Source organism: Elephantulus edwardii, unplaced genomic scaffold, assembly GCF_000299155.1.
Source record: "Elephantulus edwardii isolate Elephantulus edwardi_28Jun2011 unplaced genomic scaffold, EleEdw1.0 scaffold00015, whole genome shotgun sequence".
Classification (NCBI taxonomy): Eukaryota; Metazoa; Chordata; class Mammalia; order Macroscelidea; family Macroscelididae; genus Elephantulus; species Elephantulus edwardii.
The window spans coordinates 262208-276144 of NW_006399765.1; the positions used below are offsets into that span (position 1 = coordinate 262208).

Here is a 13937-nt window from a genome sequence, read left to right on the forward strand (position 1 = left end):
TTTTCATTCAGTACTTGCAGTCTGCCCAAAGTTGTCTAGAATGTTCGAATCTTAGGGCTAATATCTTGGACTACACCTCTATTCCAGCTCCCCTCCCCCCAGCACCGCTGTCTATAGTTATGCTAGAAGTTTTGTAGATGTTATGCCCAATAAAAAATTTGCCCTGTTTGGGATGTATTTTCTTTATTTTCCAAGATGAAACTAAGGTGCACAAAGGAACAATAACTTTCCCGAGATCATACAACCATTAAGGACAGAGTCAAGATCTGAACCTGAGTTTCTCGAGCTCCAGAGTTCACAATGCTTTTCGTGCTCATCATTGTTAGAAAATTCTTCAATTTATTGATTAAAAAAAAAAAACACACCAAAACCCTACCTTTCTCTTCTATTGGGCCACGCACTCCCTTCAGAGCTAAAAAAATTCAAATTTCTTTCTTCTTCTGTCTAACAACACTTTAAGCTATTAAAAGCAGCCCTGGATGACTCTGAATAGAGAAAAGAAGCTAATTTAATCCAGTGGGATGATATAGAAGATGAATAGGAGACTTAGAGGGTTGCAGACATTCAGAAGGATGCACACAGGACTGGAGAGGAGTGCTGAAGAGAGGGAAGCCTTTCTTCCTTCACCCTCCTTCACAAATCCTGTCCCCCCTCCAAACTATATTATTGTATAAGACCAATAGCCTCTGAATTCTAGTTCTTTCCCACCAATGGTTGTTGGCTTCAAAGCATGGAGAAAATAACCAATAGCAAAGGCCCACAGAGCAAACATCAAGCCACATCATGGATAAATTGCTCTTGAAGATTAGAACCCTGCTTTAAATTTTTTTGGGTTTCCCCTAGCCCTCTTTAGCTCTGGATAATAGCCTAGGATAATATCTTTAGGATGATAAAAAAAAATTGGTTGGAGTCTCTTCTTGGCAAACTTCATCTTAATGAATTGGAGGCTGCTGGCTGTGGCAGCTTGCCTAATCCTCAGGGTGACTTTGTAGTTGCCTCTGAAAGGTGGGGCTCCACTGAAGGGTGGACGGGAGGCAAGGCAAAAGGAAAATAGACTGACAAAATCAGCATGTAGTCATAGTTCATCTTGGGAAAACTGGGTAAAAGGAAAAGTGAGATGGAATAGTTGGCCCACTTCTCTGAATGATTCTATGCCTAGAGCATTTGGTTGTCCTCCACCACATGGTTCTGACTCATAGTGACAGTGACTTTCTGTTGGGTTTCTGAGGCTGCAATTCTTAATGGAAAGAGACTGCCCATTTTTCCCTTACAGAGCTGCTGGCGCATTGGAACCATCAGATATGAACTATTTTTGATGAGCAGTGCAACACACTATAGAATATGCCACCAAATCTCCAGATAGATTCCCTGAAATGTATTGTTTGTTTTTTTTCACATCCAGAGATTTCTTATTCCATAGAAATGAGAACTTTGTCTTTCTGAGCTTTGAGCTTAGGGTGAGACATTCTCAGCTGCTCCCAGTCTTGTCTTTGGCTAGCCATTTCACAAACATATTCATTCAGTGAGACTTTGCCTTTGTAAACCAGATCTGAGGTACTTTAGCTCCTTCAGTTGTGGTTGTTAACAAAGCAGCCTCGTCATGACTGTGTGTGGTATCTGCCCAACCTCGGAGCAGATGTGCTTTCCAAATGGGGCCACACAAAGGTTCCAGATCCAAAGACTCTTAGCTGTAGCTCCATCCCTGTTCTGCTCTGTCTGTTTCTTAACTTTTTGAGCTCTGCTAAAAACAGTACCACCACAACAAACCAAACACAGTACCCAGAGACTTGAAGCATTTTGTTATGGCTTTTACAGGGTCACTGGGCCAGTTATTCTTCTTTGAATAGTGAATCTACTCATACTTTGCAGTCTCACAAAGCCAAAGGATGCCAGGGAACAATTTCAGGAAGGCACTTTTGCAGGAACTGCTCCAGCCAGAAGAAGAAAGATAACCTCAGCCTAGCCTTAAAAGAACTCTGTAGACCCTAAGTCTCTGTAAACTTTCATTAAAATTAATTAAAAAAAAAAACACCTCTGTAGAAGCAACAAAAAGCACAATTCACTTATTCCTTCATTCATTCACCCAACAGATATTTATTGAGTTGCTACCATATGCCAAAGAGGGCTCTGGTGGTTGTGGTGAGCAGCTGTGCTGCGATCCCAAAAGCATACAGTTTGAATCCACCAGCTGCTCCGCAGGAGAAGAGTGGACACTCTCCTCCTGTGTGATTTACTGTCTCTGAAAACCCACTGGAGGGTCAACAAAAACATGCCATAGCACTGGGAATATAGCAATGAACAAAACAAAACAGATAAGAGAGTCCTATCTTCATTGAGCTTACAGTTTAGACTTGGAGAGCATATCATCTTTACCCTAGAGAAAGAGAGCCAGTAATTTTTTTTTTTTTTTTTTTTTTGAGAGCCAGTAATTTTGTGAGCAGACAGGAGAGGAAAAGACAATTTTGAGGTTTCTTTGTCTTCCATCTTTAAAAACAAGGAGAGCCCGGTCAGGGTTCCAAGATTCTGAGGCACTAATGTTGCCAATTGGCTTTGTGTTGTTTTGCAGGGTTACGCTACAGCCAGCAGGGAAATAATGAAGTCACTTCCTCCTCAACCATCAGCCACCATGGCAACAGTGCCATGGTGACCAGCCAGTCAGTTTTACAGCAAGTTTCCCCAGCCAGCCTGGACCCCAGCCACAATCTCCTCTCACCTGATGGTAAAATGGTGAGTACACCTGGGCCATTGTAGCTCTGGAGCTGATAAGATAAGAGGCAAAACAAATACAACTTCTCACAAGGCCTGCCTCAAACAATGAACCATTGTAGCCCCACAGGGGAAAATGGGGGCTGTCCAGAGTTGGAACGGAAAGGTAAAGCTGGTGACCTAGCCTTTGGCGGGTAGAAGAGGTGTTCGGTTTGAACCCAACCAATAAATCTGACAGAGCCCTGCTCTCATTTTATTGATTGAATGCCTCATAAAGGAGCAAGCCGGGTGGGACACTGTTTGGTTTGGGGCTGCCAATGACATTTGTGTTGATAAAATGTTCATTCATCCCCCCACCCCAAGGCCTCCAAAGCCAGTTTTTTAACCCAGAGGGGACTTTACTTTGAAACAAGCCCTGTCTTCACCAGCCCCTTGGTGCTGGCAAGGAGAGTCATTAACAAGGATTTAGTGGCTGGCAGGAGGTGGGGAGAGGCTTCTTGAACTGAGACTCTGAAGGACACTGTTTGCCCTGTCTGGGAAGAACACAGCACAAACGGCAGCTGTGGGCAGAGCAGTGCTTATAGAGTAAGAAACACCCCCTTTGGTGTTACAGTGATGTGAGTTCAAATCCCAGTTCCAACAGTTAATGGTTATGTTGCCTCAGGCATGTTACCGACCCTAAGCCTCCCTACTTTATCTGTAACATAAGGTAACAGCAATAGTTGTTGATTGCCTTCCAGTTTAGCACGACTCCTAGTGACCCTATGAACAAAAGGCCTGAAGCCTTTCTAAAACTATTGACATTTACCAAAGTTCATAGAGTTTTCAGAGGCATTAGGAAATAAAGTTAAATACTTAGCACAGTATTTGGCACAGTAAATATCCCGTAGATTTCAGTGTGGTGATTGCTGTGTGAATGTTAATATTACTCTATTTAAATTGAACGCAGCCCAACTCCCAGATGTAAGTTTAGGGTACTTCATGAGAAATAGTTTGAATCTTGAATTAGCAAAGTTGTAGTCCTCAGCCTACAAGGAGCTCTGTAAGAGAAAGGTGGGCAATCTCCTCCTGCACGACTTGCAGCCTTGGAAAATGCAATGGCAGCTCAGCTGTGAGTTAGTTCTGATTCCACAGCAATGAGTTTTGAGAAAGTCCTCGAGCAGTGCTGGTGCAAAGGGAGTAGCTAATGGGAGAACAGAAGCATTAAGATACGAGTCAGGGTTGTGGTGGTGGTGGTTTTGTGCCTTTGAGTCAGAACTGACTCATAGCTGACCTTCCTTTAAGGTTGAACCCTCCAGTGCCCCTCTTTCTCCTGAGGAGCAGCTGGTGGATTCAACCCTCCTGCCGTTGGGTTGACATTGAAATTCATTAGCCACTAGGCCACCAGAGCTCCCTGGTCAGGGTAGAAAGTGGAAAACTTTATCATTTGGGTGTTGCTCATGTTTCAGGGGAGGGAGGAGTCCCAGGTTCCTGGCTTCCATGCTGCTGGTGGAGCTGTACACACATTCCCTCAAGGTGTCTGACCAGGAGGGAGCAGGAGGTGGGGGAAGGGCAGTGAGGAAGCAAATGCCATTTCAGACCTTGACGTGTGTGTTGTGTAGGCAACACAGGAATAGTGAGTCACAGGTGATCGAGTCCCTGGCACCTAAGAGGAAAAACAAATGTAATTTCTGTGGAACGAGTTGGCCTGGCCAGCTCTCATTTTAGGGGACTGGAGTTGCTCTTTCTGGCAGCGTTCTCTGCAGACAAGAAGTACAAGGGCTCTCCCGTGGGAGGCTTTGTGCAGTATTGCTGCCCTCCTCTCATCACTTAAGACAGATGATTCTTTATTAATCAGTTACCGAATGAAAGTCACAGACAATTCCTGCAGATTTGTTCAAGGTACTCCGAGATCCAAACGAGTTAGGGCTAAGGATTGCCCAGACTTCCCAGGAGAAAGGGGCCTTGTGAAGAAGTCTTGTTTTCTCAGTGACTAAAACCTTCCAAGCCTCAGCTCTTGCTGTCTCTTGGTTTTTGGAGTTTCCCTTTGAGCTCTCCTGCCCTTCCTTCTGAGAGGCAAGTTGCAGGCCAGGGCTGTTCCAAACACAGCTCTCAGACATGCTCACGTCTTCCTGTTCTGCTCAGTAGTGCCCTAGCAGAGCAGTAAATGACTGGATTGATGATTGACCGAGACAGCAGGGCCGCAACGTTAGCAAACACCTGGACGCTTATCTACAAGGACTAAGTTTTCACTTTTGTCTAACCTTTTGGTTCTTACATTGTGTCACCATCACGGGATGCTCAAATTTAAGAGTCCCTTCTCTGTTAGTGTATAAGTACATCATAGCTCTTGCTCCGGGAAGACAAATTGTGGTATAGTTAAAACAGCGGCAGACGAGAGATCCACACAGTTCTATGTTCAAGTCTTTGTTCTGTCATTTATCAGCAATAGGATGGACAAATTGTTTAACCTGAGTTGTCTTCTCTGTAAAATGCTAGCTAATAACTCCAAGATTGTAGCGTTGACATGAAGATTGTAGCTCTAGTTTTATTGAGGTAAGCCTTGTAATGTGTTGTCAGTAGAACTCAACTCAAACTCACTGTTATTTAGTTAATTCCAACACAGAGTGAGTGGCCTTCCATTGGGTTTTTCAGGCTATAGATCTTTATGAGAGGAGACAAGGTTGTCCATCATTCTCCTGCAGAGTAGCTGGTAAATTTGAACAGCTATGCTGGGTAGCAGTGTGGCATGCTATAGATTGTGCCATCAGAGCAACTTTCAGTAGGATTGTTGTTATTGTTGTTTGCTCTCAAGTCACAATCAACTCATTGCTCACTTTCCAGCGGGTGTTCAGAGGAACTAAATTGCACAAGAGGAGATTGCCCATCCTTCTCCCATGGAGAAGCTGGTGAATTCGAACCAAGTGCCTTTGGATTGCGGTATAGTTTCTAACTACTTGGCTACCTCCCTTTCAATGGTAGGCTGTTGAAATCTTACTCCAGGGAGCAGGCTTGGAAATAATACTGATCCACTTGAGCTTGGTATTGCATTGTGTGATCCTCATTCCGTTGCTCAAATGGCTTGCATTTCTAGAAAGCTGGCTAGGTTTTGAGTTTTAGTCTGTGCTTGTTAAACCTTATTTTTTTAATTATGAGAGTGTGTGTTAGATATTTTAACAGTATCAAAACAGTAAAGTCTCATAGTGAAAATCTCAAGTTTTAAGACAGAAATAGTTAATTTTTTAAAACAGTTAATTTTTTATGCCAGCTCTACCATTTGAACATATTTCTTACCTTATTTAAATTTCATTTTGTCTTTAAAAAAGAAGAGATAACAGTATCAACCTCATAGATTGTCAGCACCTAGAAAAGGTAGCATGATAAGAGTGGCAGCTATTAATGTCAATAAAGCTCTCTGAATGATCATGTGAGGTTATCCTTGGCAAGTCCATGCCTCTGTCAGTCGTGGATACAAATAGAAGATAATAGTTGCATTTTAGTGTGGGAAGTAACCTGGCCAAAGTTGGTTGGCTCCCAAAGGTAACAGATTTGGGTTTGAATGCCAGCTTCTTCACTTACTAATCAGATTACACAGAGTTAGTATCTCACTTTTCTTACTAATCCATTTGTTAAACTGGGACATGGTAATAATAGGACATATAGTAATAATGCCTATGTTGCTTGTGTCACAATTAAGGGAGCTCTGGTGGCCTAGTGGCAAGAAGCTGTGCTGCAATCCCAAAGGAGCGCAGTTCAAATCCACCAGATGCTCCGCTGGAAATGGAGGGGCAATCTCCTCCTGAGCCAGTCGGATCTGATTCAACAGTACACAAGGGGGTGTGGGGAGGGAGAATTTAAAAAACTATAGAACACAATTAGTGAAAGCACCTTATAAACTCTGAAGCCTTACTCAGTTAAACTTTTTTCAAATTTTAATCATGGATGTCCACAGTTAGTATTACCATTAAACCATAGAGTCAAAATGCCAGGGAAAATACAGTCATTTCCTTGACTTTCTCAACAGAACCATGCTACTCAAGGGATTCAGTTTGAGGGCAGGTTACTTTTTTTTTTTTTTTTTTTGTCTCATTCTTTTTATAACTGACATTTTGAAAAACAAGTCCAGCAAACAGGCTGGTTCTCTCTTGTTTGATGTGGTTGAAATTCCTTTCTATCATGTGACCTCTAGTTCATTTCTTGATGCTCAATTTCTTAAAAACACAAACAAATGAGTTTCCTGCCTTTTTTTTCTCTTTCTTTCTTTTTCAAATTAGCCCTGGAAGCTCTGGGGTTCACCAAAGTGCAGGGTGAACTAGAACTTGTCAAGCTCTAGGGCTTAGAAAAGCTATCCTTTGTAGAACTTGTGATAATGAGAAATTGGAGAAGGGATGCAAAATGGCCTAGACTTCTAATATATCCTAATCCTAAAGCACCTCCCAGGGTCCCCTGTGCCATCTGGAATGCCTAGCTTAGTTTGGAATGAGGGGGTCAGTCTTTGTCTAAGGATATATTCTTATATAAAAGGTATAAATAATAGATCATGAAAAGTGTATTTGTGTGTGTGTGAGTAGAACTTATAGCTACCTTGTAATTAAGAGAGCTCTGGTAGCCTAGTGGGTAAAGAGTTGCACTACTAACTCAAAGCCATTCGGTTTAAATTCATTAACTACTCTGCAGGAGGAAGGGGACAGTCTCCTCCTTTGCAATCTGTGAAAAACTGCTGAAAGATCAGTAATGAGTCAGTTCCAACTTCATAGCAATGACTTTGACTTATCATTAGGGAAAGATCTCTGGTGGTATAGTCAGTCTGCAGTGTTAACCAAAAAGTTGTACATCTCTGACAGTTCAAATCTACCAGGAACTCTGTAGAGCTGTCCCCACCTGTTAAGCGTTACAGCCTCAGAAACCCAATGGAAGATCGCCATGAATTGGAATCCACTCAGTGTCACTGAGTTGGGGTTTGAGTTTTATAATCAAGCATTCCTAGTGATGTAGTCCATTATCTGTTGTGCTGCTAACCAAAAGTCCAGTGGTTCAAATCTGCCAGCGGTTCCACAGGAAAAAGTTGGACACCCTCCTCCCAATAAAGATTCAAGATTTCAGAAACCTAACAGTTTATATGAGTCAGAATTAACTTGAAGACAGCGGATTGGGTTGGGTTGAGTTTTGGTTATAATTAATTGCGAGACCATAAAAGCATTTTTAATAACTTCAGACTCAAGACAAGCACACCTGTTGTAGCTACTTATTATTTAATAATACTGTTCAGAAAGTTCTAATCAATGCAATAAGATATGTAACATTTTAATACTAGAAGAAAGAGACCCTATTGGCATTAAGAATTTGTAATGCCAGGAAAGAAAGTGTGTAGCAATGAATGAATGGGAATCCAAAGTCTTTGTAAACTTTCACTAAAATTAAAAAAAAAAAAGATTTTTTTAGTGAAATTACACACAAAAATGAAGAGAATGAATAAGAAAAAGATACTATTAGGAATAAAGTAATAGTGGCCATGCATGCAGTAAATGTATAAAAAACATTAGATTTCCTATATGAATCTGCCATTAAATTATAGTAGTAAAACAATAGGGACATCTGGACCCCAACATATGTATTCTTATTCTTGAAAGAAACATCAGTTCTTTTTTAAAAAAATAATTATGTATAAGAAAGATATGGAATAAGTAAAGAAATATAATAGCTGAGTAGTTGCAACAGATTCCCTATAATATAACAGGTCAGAACTAGGTTCTACCTAAGTTTGATAGACAGACTTGGGCTTTTTGTGGGTTTTTTAAAAATTTTATTTTATTTTCGATTATGTGTGTACCATCAAATTGGATCTGACTGGTAGAGGAGGAGGTTGCTCCTCCTTTTCCAGGACAGCATCTTGTGGATTTAAATCATGTACCTCTGGGATTTCAGTACAGCTTCTTGCCACTAGGCCACCAGAGCTCCCCCAGACTTGGGTTTGAATTACAGTTGTACCACTTACCAGTTATGAGACCTTAGGTACACCACTTATCTACACTGGGTGTTGTTGTTGTTGTTGTTATGTGTCATCGAGTCGTTTGCGACTCATAGCGACCCTATGTACAACAGCCCTAAACCGTGCTCTATCCTGTGCCAATCTCATTGCCTCTGACACACCCATCCCGATTACCCCAGTCACTGAATCAATCCACCTCATAGAGGGTCTTCCCCTCCTGCGCTGTCCCTCTACTCTACCCAGCGTGATGTCCCTCTCTAAAGACCTGTCTCTCCTTACAACATATCCAAAGTATGTCAGACAAAGCCCCAGAATCCTTGCCTCCAAGGAGCAGCCTGGTTTAACCCTCTCTAGGATGAATCTGTTTGTTTTCTTGGCAGTCCATGGAACATTCAATACTCTTCTCCAGCACCACAGCTCAAAGGCGTCAATTCTCCTTCTATCCTCCCTAGTCATTGTCCAACTCTCTGATGCATAACAAGTGATTGCAAAAACCATGGCCTGTATCAGGTGCACCTTAGTCTCCAGAGAGACACTGTTGCTCTTGTAGATAAGAAAATTATCTGTAAATTGGTGATGACAGTAGTACAGGATTCTAGTGAAGTTTGTGAGTTAGTTTATTGTAATTGTTAGGTGTCATCAAGTCAAATATGACCCATAGCGATCTCATGAACAACAGACCTGAACCCTGTCCTATTCTGTGCCATCCTCAACCTCTGATACGCTTTAGCCAATTGCCCCAGTCACTGTGTCAATCCATCTCATTGACGGACTTTCTCTCTTTCACCATCCCCCCACCTTTTCCAAGCATGATGTCCTTCTCCAAGGAATAGGGTCCAAGGAGTTAAGATATAAGAGGTACATCCTAGAGCCTGGTACTCAGTGAGAGCTTCTGTGCCTAACCTCCTCTCATTCAGAACTACCAGGGCATTTCTTCAGTTACTACTTTTAGTTGTCATGTGTCTTTAGCACTAATCAAAGGCAGAGAACAGAATTGAGAAAGCTCTCAACATGAGCAAGTGACAGCTACCTAATAGACATGGTTAGAAGAATTCCTGACGCACGCCAGAAACCCAATGAGAGTCAATGAATATGAGCACCACAAATGCAGGGATCACTGTTTGTTTTACTTTCTGCTGTAACCTCAGCATCCAGAACTGTACCTGTCTCATGGTCATCGTTTACTAGTTGTTACTGAGTGAGTGACTGGATGAATGAAGCAGCGAATGCTCTCTGAGTAGCAGTGCCAAGGAATTACTAAGTGGAGTCCTTGTGAAAACTCTCCTTTGTAGTTCCCATTCTGCTCATGCTAATCTTGTGCTTCTCTCCAGCAGATCTCAGTCTCGGGAGGAGGTTTGCCCCCTGTCAGCACCTTGACAAATATCCACAGCTTGTCCCACCACAACCCTCAGCAATCTCAAAACCTCATCATGACCCCCCTGTCTGGAGTCATGGCCATCGCACAAAGTAAGTTCTGTGTTCAGAAACCTTGGGGCAAGAGGGAGAGGAATGGCAAGCGGGTCAGTATTTTAGAAAAGACCATAGACGACTCCTTTTAAACTCACTCACAACTAATAGATTTAGTTTCTTATCTTTCTCTTGATATTTTGGTTGTTTGACCTAAAATAAGAGAAAACTATAGAATGGATTTGAATCCTGATCACAGCTTACCTGCTATGTGTCCTTGGTCAATCATTTCATTTTTATGGGGTTCAGTGTCTTAATCTCTAAAGTAGGTAATTTATTGAGTTAATCAAATGCCAGTATAATAGACACACTTCTAAAATGGTGAAGATTTACTGTCTTCAATACTAGTCAGACGGATTATACTTCTGACTAACATTCATTCCTCTCCTCAAGTATATAACAGGGTTTCTAAGAAGTTTGTTGCTAAAGATGCAATAAGACTTCGTGAGTTTCCTCCTTCTTAATGGGAAAGTCTGAGTGGTCGTAAAGGAGACCTCCTTGGCTTGTGGTGAAAATACATTGAGAGGAAACCCTGAGAAATATTATCATCACATCTCTGAACAGAGAGAGCTTTAAGGAGAAATAAGTGTTTATATGTGTACTTGAACATAGGGAAGTGGATCGTGTCCTTCCAGCTCCATGAGTTCATATTCTGCAGCAAGCCCATGCCCTGCCACAGATGAGCCTTCTCGGGGTATGGGAAGGGTGACACAGATGGTAACTAAGATTGTCTCTCAAAGAATTCTTAGGTTGATGAGTTTTCAGTATATTTTCAAGTTCATCATGATAGTTATAGGTTGTTGTTTCTCAGAATGATCATTGTCGCTCATGACAATACACCTGAGACATGTCTGTGAGATATAATTACTGCATTTTAATTATCACTTTCTTTCAACCTTGTTTTGTCCTGCTGTCCTTTTCACCTTCCTTGCATGTAGCACCCATGTTGACTGTTTTTTTTAATTTTGCTCCTGGCATTTACTTCCCTTCCCTCCTGTCTCCTTAAATAGACTCTCAACAGGCTAGGAACTCTGATCAGTTCTGAACAAGATGACATATGTGCCCTTTGAGGGAAGAACAAGGATTGACCTGTAGAGGGAATCAGTACAATGTATTCAGTGAAGATCCATGGCTCTCCTCTTCCCTTAGCTGTTTAGAAACTAAGCACTTTCTTAATTTATTCTGGTAGAGGGAAAGTGGAACTGGAGACACTGTAAGAGGATGCACATTTATTACTACTCTTTCATTGAATCTTCTCTAGGAATAGAGTAAACACACTAACACCAGAGTTTGAGCAGACAATGAGATAGTATAGCAGCTTTCTTGCCTTTAGAAGGTCTGATTAAAAACTTATAGATAAGATACACCACTACCTTATTTCTACAACTGAAAAGAGACACCTACCTTGTTTACTCCCACTTCAAGTCTCGGATGACACAATTTCATGGGTTTGAAGGCACTATGTAAATGAAAACTTTTTGCTGATTTATTGTTTTCCAGTTTTGTTCATCATCATTTCCTCCACCTATACTTCTCCACCTTCTCAGTGAGCTCAATCTCTCACGCAGATAGACAATACCAGAGTGGATGTTGACTTTAGAAGGGTATATGTGGGTCCGGGTGTGTATTTGGGATGCGGCAGGCATGTAGAAAAGGGATCACCAAGACACTGTGGTCTCACCCTGTGAACTGGCAGGATACAGGTTTATTGCAAGGATTTTCATATAGCAGTTGGGTACAAGGATCCTGCCTCAGAACTAAGGACACCCATGACAAATAGAACATATCTCTTTGCAAAACCAGTTCCCTGTTCTCAACTCATCTACTGCATGGATAGACTGCTTTTTCGTGGTTCATTTATTAAGCAGGAATCAGAGTGATTCCACTTGCGTTTGTCATACTGTTGTGGTATATGTGTTGCTAGAATGCTGCTAGAAGATAGGTCACCAGTATTTTCAAATACCAGGAGGGTCACATACCAGCAGGGTCACCCCTGGTGGGAAAGTTTAAGTGGAGCTTCTAAATGAAGACTAGAAACAAAGGCCTGGTGATGTATTTTATTAGTCAGTTAAAACCCTGTGGATCATAACAGAGTGTTGTCTGATAAAGTGCTGGAAGATGAACCCTCCTGGTTGGAAGGCACTCAAAATCCACAGCGGCTGCCACAACGAACGTGAGCATACCAATGATGACGACGAAGATGATGGAAAACTGGGCAAAAGCTTGTGCTGCTGTGCACAGAGTTGCCATGATGTGTGTCAGAGCTGACTTAGTGGCAGCTAACTCCAACAGCAGTGCCCAGAAAACAGATGAAAAGACCAAGAGTTACATGCGCTGTGGAAGCTAGAATGACATCAGTAGTTCCCAATCCCAGAATCTGAGACACACTGGGATCACAGAATGTATTGAAAATAAAATTCCTGAGCCCCACCTCTAAAGGTTCTAACTCCTTAAGACTTGGGTGGGGCCCAGGAATGTCTATTCCTTAAAGAACTCTCTATGGTGAATGAGGCCCAGGCATGTTTCTGACCGGTGCCCTCAAATGTCATCCACTCTAAACCAGGATAAGTTGCTTTCCTGAGCAGAGTTCCCAAAAAGAGCAGCTCTCCAGGAAAGAACAAATCTGTGGGGGAAGCCAAAGATGGGTGTATCAAGTGAGACCTTGTCTTAGAAAAGGCTGAGCTCCCCAGAGTTGATGATAGCATTATTCTGGTAGGGATCAGAAGATACTGGTTCCCACCCAGGAGAGCCAGGAAGGGGATTATGCCCCTTCACTTCTACTCAGAGGTTTCTGATAACCGTATCAGCTGGAGCTCTAGGTAGACAATGGATGAGAGCTTTGCGCTATCTTCATTGAATACTTCCCATAACTCTGCTTTGAAATCTGTCCAGGAAAGCTTTCTAGGTGTCTCTGTTGCATTTACGTAAAATAGACCTTTTTTCTGGATTTCCTGCTTTGCCAGCTTCTTCCTCTCCCTGCCCAGACAGCAAGATCAAAGAAACAATGACTTTAGTAAAGAGATTGGGGTAGAGATTGGGAAGTACCTCCTAATCCTTTGTTCTCACTCCCACTCTGCCTTGTCTGTCTTCCCCACAGTCCCACCCAGGGAGTAAATTTAAGGTGGGTCCTAGAGGACAAAATCCTTATAGTCCCAGCTCTGGTTCTGAGAAATTCAAGCAACTCATTGCCATCAAGTCAGAACTGACTCATAGCTGATTCTCTAGTGGGTTTTTTGGAGGTGGTAAATTGCCCATCTTTCTCCTTTGGAGCAGCTAGTGGATTTGAACTACGAGAGAGGCAAGGGTTAGCAGCATAACTCTCTATGGACTATGCTACTAGTACTCCCTATGCTGTCAGAGGCCTCAGAATACAGACACAGAAGCCACATTGACCTTGACACCCTCAGAGCAAAAAGGTGGATCCATCCACCATAATTGACGAAGGCCCACCTTAAACTGACTCTTCCTCTTTTCCACACCTGGGCTTTTTGATGCTGCATGCCCTGTGCTATCAGAGTACACTCACTCCATCAGTAGAAAGATACATTGAGTTCCAGTGGGGTTCCCCCAGCGCTTTCTGCTCTAGTCAACAAAGTAGGCGCTTGAATGCAAGGCCTTTGCACAGTCCATTAAGTCCTCTCAAAATGAGGGTCTAAAAGCTTCATACAGAATTCCAGACTTTAGAAGTTGTTGATTTTCTAGGCAACGAGGAGGTAAAATTATCCCTCTATGCTGATGACATGATAGTATACTTAGAAAACCCTAAAGACTCAGCAAGAAAACTATTGGACGTAGT

The 13937-nt window shown here is 42.2% G+C and overlaps 1 protein-coding gene across 2 annotated transcripts in view; it reads left to right on the plus strand.

Annotated features, from left to right (window-relative positions):
- HNF1B (HNF1 homeobox B) overlaps positions 1-13937 on the plus strand; it is a 69751-nt gene that overhangs the window by 38266 nt on the left and 17548 nt on the right. For both annotated transcript variants that reach the window (XM_006881373.1, XM_006881374.1), the window contains exons 5-6: positions 2567-2727; positions 10009-10141. In XM_006881373.1, the coding sequence (XP_006881435.1) occupies positions 2567-2727; positions 10009-10141 (294 nt within the window). The remainder of the gene's footprint in view (positions 1-2566; positions 2728-10008; positions 10142-13937) is intronic.